Source organism: Neofelis nebulosa, chromosome 4 (assembly GCF_028018385.1).
Source record: "Neofelis nebulosa isolate mNeoNeb1 chromosome 4, mNeoNeb1.pri, whole genome shotgun sequence".
Lineage (NCBI taxonomy): Eukaryota > Metazoa > Chordata > Mammalia > Carnivora > Felidae > Neofelis > Neofelis nebulosa.
In genome coordinates this window covers 27,680,882-27,693,078 of record NC_080785.1, presented here as the reverse complement: position 1 = coordinate 27,693,078, position 12,197 = coordinate 27,680,882, and the positions used below count along the sequence as shown (strand labels likewise).

Genomic DNA, 12,197 nt, shown 5'->3' with positions numbered 1-12,197 from the left:
AATACATGCTACGACTGACTATACATTTTGATACATGCTACAGCATGAATGAACTTCAAAATCATTATGTTAAGTGAAAGAAGCCAGAAGCAAAGACCAGATGTTGTATGAGTCTATCTATATGAAGTGTCCAGAAAGGTAGTACACAGAAAGAAAGCATATTAGTATGAATATTGTAGAGGTAAGCAACATACTCCTGCAAGTCTTAAAAAATACTAAAATGATAAATGAAGAAACCAAAAACTAAGATCAACAAGAAGACTGTATTATTATATGAAAAATTAGAATGGAGATAAGGAATCTTACCAACCCAAACATCTCCAAAAAGTTCACGTGGAGATTGTAGCAAATACTCTGCCTAATGATTAAAAATTGGACAGCTGAACAGGCCTCCTCTTAATTAAGGAGAACCATCACAGAGTCACATATTGGGAGAAGAAAATTTACCTGGAGTTCTGTTAGGCGTTGCTCCTCAGACCTCTATATACAAGTACACATATTATATGTGACTCACACATCACATTATTTAATACATGATTTTGAAACAACATGAAAGTTACCAGGAAAAAGTCAGACCATTACACACTACATACAAAACAAAATTCCGGGTAATATATGCAATATCTGTTTTTAAAAATATTAAAGAATTTTAAGGGGCTGGGTGGCTCAGTTGGTTGAGCGTCCACGAATCTTGATTTTAGCTCAGGTCACTGTTCGGGGAATCAAGCCCCATGTTGGGCTCCATGTTCTCAGCGCAGAGCCTGCTTGGGACTGACTCACTGACTCTCTCTCTCTCTGCCCCTCTCCTGCTTGTGCACATGCTCTCTCTCTCTCTCTCAAAATAAACTTTAATAAAAAAAAAACTAAAGAATTTTAAGAAAATACAGACTAATATTTTTCGAATCTTACAATGAATAAGCCTTTCCAAACAAAATCATGACTCCAAAAGTATGTTAAACATTTGTGTTTTGAAAACTATCAGCACCAGAACTAAAAAGCTGGAAAAAGCATCTAACACTTAGGACAAAAAAGAGATTAATACCACTAATATAAGAGAAGCTTCCAGAAATTGCTGACAAAAGACAACCAAACTGAAAACGAAAATATATTTTGATTATCTTAATCAATGAGGGTAAAGTGGAAGAAAAGTAGTACACTGAAAAAGATCTTAAAAATGCAGATAGAAATCAAAGCAATTTATAACTTGAAAGTAATATTTGTGACTTAAATATTACTAGAATCCACTTGACCTGATAAGTAATGTAGCAAAGCATTCCACTGATGGCCACTTAAAACATTTTATTTGTAATAATTCTGAATACATAATCTTTCAAAAACCTACCGCCAACTGTATTATAGTTTTATCATAAAAATAAAGTTGCTCATTACATACATAATAAAACAATCAGTTTTACCACATACAGAAAGTTAAATACAAAAAATACTTTTTAAATTTTGACGTAGAATATAAACAAAGTGTATAAAACAGAAGTATTATAAGTCTTTAATAATGATCCCTGAAAAAGACTGCTACAAGAGCATAAAATTATGCACCAACATACTGCAGATGTTCCATCACTTAAAATTATTATTTAACTTCTTCAGCAGTTAGATTTTGAAATTGAAAGTTCACATTTTCATTATAAAAGTCTGACAACTTTTATTGCTATTCCAACACCTGCAATGCTGGCCTCTTCTTCCTCATCTATCAAAATCCAATTTATCCTCAAAAGTTCAGCTTAAATGCCGTATCTCTTAGTAGCCTTTCCCCTGTTGGCATTAATCTCTCCATTCTTGCTCCCAAAGCATTTTGTTTGTTTCTTTAGTTACAGCATACAACTGTGCCTTAGCGAATTGATTCAATTCAGGTCTTCCTCATCTCCCTCAGGAAAAACTCTCTGAGACTCTCTCATTTTATCACTATGGACAACAACCAAGTCCAGTACAAGGCTACACAGGGCTGGCAAAGAAATTTTTTAATTGAATGAATAAAAGAATGTAACTTAAGTTTTAAGAAAGAATGAAGAAACAGTACTGATTTTTATGATCAATTAAAGCAATTCAAATCATAAACTAATGAAACATAAGGATAATTCTCTAAATAAGCAGGCTAATAATTTGAGGAAAAGGTCATAAAAGACAGAGTCAGTTCTAGGATATATATAGAAAGCCAGATAGAAGCCTCAAGCTTCATCATAGTCATTCCTGAATATAAGCTAGCAGGCAATACAAAGGTTCAGTGACCTCTTTCTCCACCTTCATTGTCCGAGTGGAAACCTACTTCTTACTGGCATGGACAAAACAGCTGGAAATGGTTTTGAAGAGAGGTGTAGCTCACCTTTCCAAATCGTTAAAGAGGTTAAGTGATGACTAACCATGCCCTAGATGCCTTCCTGATCCCGAAAGTCGGATAGCCAAACACTTGAGAAGAGTCTTACCTCACTCAACTTGATGTTATTTTTTAGTTCTTAGGAAATGGAAAACCCCACGCCTGCCCAATCCACAACCTCCATTCTTTATAATAGGTAAATCCATTATTCAACTTTAACATATAAACTCAAAAGCATGGTGTGTTTTACAATGAAGATTCTATCTTACACCTCCAACAATAAAGTGGATGAATAAAAGTGGAATTTCATAAATTAAGGAAAGACTAAAAACAAAGTGAAATCATAAATAATTATAATCATTGTACTGTAATTATTATCTGTCTTAAACATTCCTTAAGGGTAGAAACAATGACTTACATATGTTTGAATTTTCCATGTCTAATATGATACACAGCATATAGAAAGTACTTAATGTTTACTGAGTAAGGGAACAGATGAGTGAACCAAAAAGCTATTTATTTTAAAAGCCATACATTAAACCAAAAACGTATGCTGTGGTCTTGATACCAGCTGAATATTCAAATAACACATGAACGTAACACAGATAAGCAGTTTGCAATCTGGGGTTCAAAGAATGGGGGCGTGAACTTCCACATGGCATGTTTAAGTCTTCAGGCATGCATGTGCATTTTTGTAGGACAAGCTCTATAGCTGTCTTCGTTTGCATAAGGGTGCAGGACAGCAAAAGGGTTAAAACTTCCAAAGATGCATTATAAATTTAAAAACAAAAGGGGAGGGGTGCCTGGGTGGCTCAATCAGTTGAGCATCCAACTCTTGATTTCGGCTCAGATCATGATCTCACAGTTCATGAGTTTGAGCCCCGCGCAGAGCCTGCTTGAGATTCTCTTTGTCCCTCACTCTCTCCCCCTCCCCTGCTTGCACGTGCCCTCTCTCTCTCTCTCTCTCAAAATAAACATTAAAAAAAGTAAAAAAATAAAAAATATAATTCAACATACATGTAATTTTAAATTGTACTACATGCTTTAATCTCTCTTTGATGAATCAGCAGTGTTCTGGATATTATGTTAACACCAATGAGTTATTAATTATTCAATAATTAAATTATTTTTAACCATTTTAATGTAAAATATGAAGGAGTTTAACGCTTTAAAAAAATTAAAAGACACTACGTAATCATTTAACCTGCAACAATTAACACTCCCACGAAACAAAAACATTCAAACGATAATGCTACTTGATATAAATGTATACATGGCGAGTCATTCATTCCTATAAGTGAAAATATTTTTACCCAGCCACGACTAGCATTCTAGCATTAGCTGGGATGTTTTACAGGAAAAGAGAAACTCCCAGGGCCCTATGTCCTAGCACTCTATCGCAAGAAGTAAAAGAAGCAAAATAGTTAGGGGCTCTCAGAAGTGCAATGTTTGGATACTCCTCTAAGAAATCGGATTCTATACTCAGTTATTGGCTAAAACAGGTATCCTTTCATAAGATAATGAACAGCAAACGAAAGGTCTGCTTCTGGAAACACTGTAACATCTAAAGCTGTTTGAGGTTAATCAAACTGCTTTCCAAAAATGGAGGATTTTAATGGGAGGCACGGTATGAAAAACAAATAAGTTAGGGACATAAAGCATTCTTGAAGTAATAGGCTAGGGAGCCACAGGCAATGTGCCACATTATGTGGCACAAAAAGGCGGAGAGCTGCTGGGTCCCAAAATTTGAAAAAGAAAAAGACAAAAAAGGAGAGGTGGACAGCAAAAACATGATGTAAGTATTTTGGTTATCCTCTCCCTTCCTCTGGACTCAAATACTAGAAAAGTAAGCACAAACAGGGTTCCCTTTATTTCTCCCATTTGCTCACAGAGCAAGCAGACATTATGTTATCAATAACAAGCAAGCATGAGTCCCATACTATTAAGCCTGGAAGTGTTTTATGGCCTGCGTACATTTATAATATTTAGCAAGAACAGACAATGAGAACAGAGTAAATGTGCCCCACGCTTAAAAATAGCTGTATGCTATTTCTTAAAATCTGAGACAAAGCTAAAATTAAACTTCTTCATTGGTGTTACCTAAAAAAATATAATCAATGTTATCTGTTTAAGGCAAAAAAACGTACATACCTGTCTAGCCAGCTCTCTAAAGCAAAAGGAAATGTGAGGCTTTCAAAGATAACTGCTATAAAATTTCAAATTCCTAAGAAGGCAGCAATGACCTTGTCTGCCTACACAAATGAGGACATATTACATACCTCTGATGAGTCATTATTAAAATCAATTCCGATGATACAAAGATCTTTTAATATACATTGTTTCCATAATCTTTCAGAAATTCTCAGTTTTCATGATGAATGTTATCATAATTGAAGAAGAATGTAAGTATCTATTGTCCTTTTAGCAACAGGACTGACAGACTTCAGCAAGAATAAAAAGCTACAACTTGTTCAAGACTGAATATAAAGCTTGGGAAATGAAGTGTTTGCTACCAAAAAGAAGACAGCTGCATGCTATAGGTCGTATGTAATCATTATTACTATGGAGAGGAAGTTTTAAGTCAAGAAGTACAAACGCTAGAGTGCATCAAATGGCCTGTATGGCACTAAATTTAACATTTTTAAAAGAAATTTTAACGAAAACTCTAGCAAACGATATATAACAGAATAAACTTCTTTCCATTTACCTAAATTTGAGTTACATATAGGTAATTTTCCTCCACAGAACTAGTTATGTACATCTGGATGTAGTATTTAAGATTGCAGCCCCATATTTGCAAAATAAAGTTGCTCTACATAATATAAAAAAGGCGCAGCTGTGGATTGTTCAGGGACATCTCAGTGGTAATACTAATGAAGTTGATCTTTTCCTCAACACAAAAAGTGCTATTTCGTCTGACTCCCTTTCTTGCAGTATGTTGAAGGATGAGTTCTATCAACAGAAATAAAAAGTGTAACTAAAGTTATATAAGATCATTTAAAACTTTACCATCTTGCTAGTAGTAAAGACATTATCAATATACTTTAAAATATACTTTAGTTTCAATATGTTGTGATAAAATTGATGAGATTCATTTTAATTTAGTATCTCAGAAGAAACAGAGAAACATATTATCATTGTAATAATAGATGGCTTATTACTACTCATGACTTTTTTATTTAGGGACTGGATCCCACTAAACATATCTGATAGAGATATAAAATACATATGAATATATAATAAATATTATAGCTCCCCAAGGCTTTCATTATATACATATGATTTAACAACACTGTCAGAAGAAAACATGATTATGCTGTCTAGTAACAACTTAAAATTAATAGTCATCAATGTTATAAAAACAGCTATCATTTTGTTCTACATTATCATTTGCTATTTTAGAACATATTTGCTGATTAGCAAAAACTTTCAATGACAAGAATTAGCAACATATCAAGTGCAAAAAGTTTTAAAATTATACCTTCTACCAAGTCAGGTGGACCTTTATTTGCAGTAATATAGCTTATTCCTGAATTCAGCAGGCTAATTAGAGGCCACCAGAAAACACCCGCAATTGGAAGAGGATCATAGTCATCGCACCTTTGTAAGTGAATTCCCAGAATGGGCATATATTAAGATTCAGGGGGGAACAAAACCTGAAGATGAGAAGAAATCACCAAGGTGGAAGTATGCAAGTCTATGTTGAACAGTATGATGGCGCGGGGAACACAGACTTTGGGAGAAAGTAAAGTCAAATGAAAATATTTAAGAAATAAATACTTAATAACTTCTCGCTCCAACCTTAATGTTTAATATTTCCCTTTCTGCTAAAACAGAAATCATCAGTTTTCTTTTTTTTTTTTAATGTTTATTTATTTTTGAGAGAGAGAGGGAAAGAACGAACGCGAGCAGGGGAGGGGCAGAGAGACACAGAATCCAAAGCAGGCTCCAGGCTCTGAGCTGTCAGCACAGAGCCTGATGCGGGGCTCGAACCCATGAACCATGAGATCACGGCCTGAGGTGAAGTCGGACGCTTAACCGACTGAGCCACCCAGGTGCCCCATCATCAGTTTCCAATAAAACATCCCTCTTCAGACTTACGTACCACTGATTTCAAACTTCTCTAGATTTAACAGTCTTCACACAGTCGTTTCCACACAAAGTCTTCACAGTCTACGTTAACAAAATACTCTGACCACATGAGAATAAGATGTTTCTCCCATCTCCCCACAAAAGAGTACACTTCAAGTTCACTCCACGATAATAAAATGTACATATGTGTAATTTAATAAAATAGTTTGTAAATATGAACTCAACGAGAACATCTTTGTGTCTCTAAGCAGAGCCACAGGGGCGGGCATGAAGCAGATAAAGACAGGATTTCATCAACAACACCATTTTGCATTTTTAACATCTTTAAAATATGGCTACATCTTACAATGGACAGTGAAGCATAACTCAACTGGCAGAGCTTTCTGAATGATACATAAATAATGATGCCTTTTACAAATGTTGTTTCAGATTAAATGGATTAATGACTGTTAAATTTAGTCAAACTGAATTAAACACCAAGGTAAAGGTGTAATGGTGTGTTTGCCATATTAACTCTCAGAAAACTGAAATCCATGTTTTTTTATTCTTTTCTATGTAATTCTGTTTAAAAGCTTGTATTACTATACAGAATTAATTAGCTTATTCCTCAATTATCTTCAAAAACCACCAAAGTACTATGTCTTTGGGGTGTTTAATTTTTTTTTTTACATTTAAAGTAATTATTGATCGCAAAGGTCTTATTACTGCCATTTTGGTAACTGTTCTCTGTCTTGTAGCACTTTTGTCCTCCTTTGTATTTCATTGATTTTTTTGTGTGTAGTGACATACTCTGATTCCTCTCTCATTTCCTTTTGCAGGTATTTTCTTTGTGGTGACCATGGAGTTTACATAAAACATCTTACAGTTATAACAACCTATCTTAAGCTGATAATACCACATACAAAAACTATACTTCTACTCCTCCTCACATACACTTTATGCTGTAATTTGTATCTTTTTATATTGTGTATTCATTAAAGTGTTTACAGGTAGTTATTTTTTTATACTTTTGTCTTTTTTAAATTCTATAACCAGAATTAGAAGTGATTTATATACCAGGGGTACAGTATTAAAATATTCTATATTTGTTTATATAGTTACCTTTCCTAGCTTATTTTATACTTTCATATGCTGTCATGTTGCAGGTTAGCATCTTTTTTTTTTTTTAAGTTTTATTTATTTAAGTAATCTCCATACCCCACATGGGGCTCAAACTCACAACCCCAAGATCAAGAGCCACATGCTCTTCTAACTGAGCCAGTCAGGCGCCCCTTAGCATCCTTTTCTTAACTTAGTCTTCGGAATCTTAAGACCATACTTATTTTATAAAACAGCCAAGCCAAAACATATGCATCCATGTTGTGTGGCAATTATAAATCAGAACTGAGCTTCTAAGACTTAGGGTACTGAAGGAGCTATGTTTCTGAAACCAATAAAGTAGTTCCAGTCCATTAAAATCTTCGCTAATTTTAATACCTACCAGTTCCTTTGCTTAGATATGGAGGCTTAAAGAACTTGACAACACCATAGACATTGACGATTGTACCACCCTTAAGTTGATTCAGGGGTGTATATATATAATGTGTTGTTGGAACCTAAGAAAGAGAAGACAGTAAATATATATGGTGTTTAGAATGATGTTTTGATTAAAATTTTAAATTAACAAATCCATCTAATTGCATTTTTTTTTCCTTTTAAGTGTCTAAAAAGAGTCTATAGTCTGAAAAAAAAGGAAATACACAGCTTATAAACGTTACTATATAAACCACCCAGTTTTTCTTAGAAAGAACTTTGATTATAAATAATGCAATTTGTATACAATTCTAAGAAATGCAGTTTAAGAGATTTGGGTTCTGGATTTTAATCTTAAGTAATAACAAAACTTATGATATGTATTTTTTTCTTTTCCTATACACTATAAAGATTTTACTTAGGCCTAAATAAAGCCAACTTTTCATTATAAATGGTATAAAGACATCAAAAATGGTAATTTTTAATGGGGTGGCTCAGTCACCTGGGTGGCTCAGTCAGTTAAGCATACGACTCTTGGTTTGGGCTCAGGTCATGATCTCACGGTTTTGTGAGTTCAAGCCCATCCGGCTCTGTGCTAGCAGCATGGAGCCTGCCAGGGATTCTTTCTCTCCCTATCTCTCTGCCCCTCCTCCACTCACACTGTCTCTGTCTCTCTCAAAATAAATAAACTTAAAAAAAATTTTTTAATGGTAATAATAGAAACAAAAGTTTTCTTTAATAATTGCACAGAAGTTTAGAAAGAAAAGGGAAACTGATTTATAAGGACATGTCTGCGTATTAGTAAAATAATCCTTAAAAGCAGTCAGACATCTAGTCCCATCACCCATCCATCCTATCCACAACTGGAAATAAGGTTATCTAAAACACTACTGAGTTAAACTTTTAAAAATCAAATCAAAACATGTTAATTGACTTTTTCAAGGAAACTGATATCTCAGTTCAAACACAAGAAAAGGCAGCGCTTAGAAATCTCATCAAACCTTGATATAGAAAAAGGTGTAGCCCATCAATGATGAAAGAAAAATAATGATCAGCATATGGGACAGAAAAGAGAAGATATGTGCTCAGCTGACAAAATAACTAGACCCAAGATATTATCTTCAAAAGTTATCTCCCTAACGTATAGATGAATGGGGTAGGCCAGCACAGCTCAATGACATCAACCATTCCGGCCATCCCTGTAATGTGCTTGTTAATTCATGGACAACAAACAACTTCTTGATTATAATTTGACTTTCCATGTAAAGAAGCCAGTATATTGTATACAGCATCTAAGTTATATTCGAAGAGTTCAGAATACCTGGGCTCTCTGAAAAAGCATTTTTGCCAATTTCAGAGGCTCTTTTGTTTACTTCTTCCTTATATACAGGCTCATGGATGTATCAAATATTTGAAGCTAAGCAATCTAAAACAATTTTCACAAATACTAATACCTGGGGCTAATTCATGCTTTTAAAAAACTATATCGACCCTTTAATTGGTTACCGTTTCCCTAAATAACAAATTTAAATTATTCTACCATATAGTATTATTCAGAATATAAAATCTATACCCCATAATCATTGTTAACTAAAACAAAGTCCCTGGACTCTGTCCATTAGAAACAAAAGGTTTAAGAACACAGGGAGAAGGTAAACTTTACATTAAACTTCATCAATATATTACCTTTTATCCAGTCTCACTCAGCTACATGTACCTCACATATAAAAATGGGAACTTTTCTACAGCTATAACAACATTTTATAAAATACTAAAAAAATAAAAATAAAAAATGTATCACAAGTATAATAAAATCCTTAAAATTAGGGACCCCTGGGTGGCTCAGGCCGTTAAGTGTCTGACTTCGGCTTAGGTCAGGATCTCATGGTTTGTGGGTCTGAGCCCCGTGTCAGGCTCTGTGCTGAAAGCTCAGAGCCTGGAGCCTGCTTTGGATTCTGTGTCTCCTCCTCTCTCTGCTCCTCCCCTGCTTGTGCTCTACCTCTCTCAAAAATAAATAAACGTTAAAGAAAAAAATTTTTAAATAAAAAAAATTTAAATTATTTGTCAAATCGCAACTTGGCACCTGATAATCTGCTTATGAATATAGCTGATGATGAAACAAAAGAATTTGCCTGAGGTTTGAAAGTAGTACTAATCTAATAAAAAATATACAATAAATAAATAAATAAATGGATGGATAGATGGATGGATGGGGGCACCTGGGTGGCCCAATCAGTTGAGCATCCAACTCGGTTTCTGCTCAGGTCATGGGATCAAGCCCTACGTTGGGCTCTGTGCTAAGATAAATTCTCTCTCTCTCTCTCAATCTCTCTCGGGGTGCGGGGGGGTAGGGAGTATTTATCCCATTATCTTCACACAATAAAACTTCTTTTCCATTTTAATTTTCTTGTATATGTAGCTTATACAAAATATCAGTAGATATTCCAGACAATAGAACAACCAGGTATTAATTACCAGGTAAATACATAACTCAAATTTAACATTATTAGATATCAAAAATGTAGAGATTATGTTTTCCCACTGTATTGGTAGTATTTTAAAATCAGACTGTAAAGTGGATCAAAAAAATACATATATGGGGGCGCCTGGGTGGCTCAGTCGGTTAAGCATCCGACTTCGGCTCAGGTCATGATCTCACGGTCCGTGAGTTCGAGCCCCGCGTCGGGCTCTGTGCTGACAGCTCAGAGCCTGGAGCCTGTTTCAGATTCTGTGTCTCCCTCTCTCTGACCCTCCCCCGTTCATGCTCTGTCTCTCTCTGTCTCAAAAATAAATAAACGTTAAAAAAAATTAAAAAAAAAAAAATACATATATGTATGCATATACATGTGTGCATTTTTATGTGTGTTTGAGTGGGAGGTGTGTGCATACTCTATATTAAACTGCATGTCATCTTACCAAAGACATTGATTCTGTAGAAAAATCTCTTACGGATTTAACATAAACCTGAAAACAGAAAGAGGATTTACTTGTATACAAATAACCTCCAATGTGATTGCAGACCTTTAATTGCAATAAAGCTACACACTTAACTGTATAATATTCAAATTCATTAGAATAGCATAAAATTATGTCTTACAAATTAAGACTGACACATGTAAAGTTGTCTAAGCTTAGCTTAAGAGTAATTTATCAATTTGAAATATCACAGGACCCCCCCCACCCCCCCCCCAGGCTATAAAAGGCCCTTCTGGACACTAGAGAAAACATGCAGACAGTAGCCTGCAGGCACATGGCTTGGCCCAACTCTACTTCTCTGACACCCTTGACCAAATAGGTAGTCTCTGTGTGTGTGCACACACAATAGAGGCTGTGGGGGGAGGGGTGAAGCAGGAGGTAGAGAATGGGCATCTTCATAAAGAGTAAGATAAATGGAAATCAGTTTTACCTAAAAAGGAGCACTTGATAAATTTAAAGCAAAATCAAGTACACCATCAAGAGTCTGATGGTATAATTGCAAAGAATAATATCAGGTCTAGAGTACCTATGAAGTTTTAAAAATTCCATTAATAAATAATTAACTTTAAAGGATCTTTCTTTTCTACCTGGAGTGATTCTAAACATAAAGCCAATAAAAGAATTTCTATTTTTTAAACTTAAAATATTTAATTAAAAAAACGCAGACTAAATTGTTTATCTACAGATTTATAGAAATACTACTCCTATTCCATCACCTGAACTCATGATATGATTAGACTAAAAATTACACACTTACATAAACAGTTGATCTGAAGTCCTCAAATGCTTTCAAAAATAAGCAATGTTTACCGTCTCTGCCTGTAGATGAAGATGCTGACAAGACAGAAAATCCTGCCACTGCAATGGTGTCCTACATAGAAAAAAAATGGTTTTAAATCATCAAAGTATCTGTAATTCTGAATGTCATATAAATTTTTATTTTTATTATTATTTAAAAACAGGAATGATTTCTATAAAATGGAAAACTTTTTATAGGTTAGCCTACATATGTTTAATGTTTTCTGAATATAAGATTGAGACTATCATTTCCTCTGAAAGGGCATCAACAATGTAGCCATAGACTAGTGCAATGTCCTAATTCATGGACCAGGAAAACACCAACTAAATCACTTGAAAATTGCTATTTAGTGAGAGTTCAAAAATCAATGCTTACCTCAATTTGTATAAGTTTGCACAAATAATGAAGAGACAAGAGATGATCCAAGAGTAATAAGAATGAAATTTAAATGAAACTAAATATCAGAGTTGAGAGACTACATTGAGAAAG

General features: G+C 34.4%; 1 protein-coding gene across 3 annotated transcripts in view; it reads right to left on the bottom strand.

Annotated features, from left to right (window-relative positions):
• Window positions 1–12,197, bottom strand: part of POT1 (protection of telomeres 1) — an 83,401-nt gene that overhangs the window by 48,061 nt on the left and 23,143 nt on the right. For all 3 annotated transcript variants that reach the window (XM_058724424.1, XM_058724422.1, XM_058724423.1), the window contains exons 5-7: window positions 11,667–11,780; window positions 10,850–10,897; window positions 7,902–8,016 (exon numbers count right to left, since the gene is read on the bottom strand). In XM_058724424.1, coding sequence (XP_058580407.1) covers window positions 7,902–8,016; window positions 10,850–10,897; window positions 11,667–11,780 — 277 coding nt within the window. The remainder of the gene's footprint in view (window positions 1–7,901; window positions 8,017–10,849; window positions 10,898–11,666; window positions 11,781–12,197) is intronic.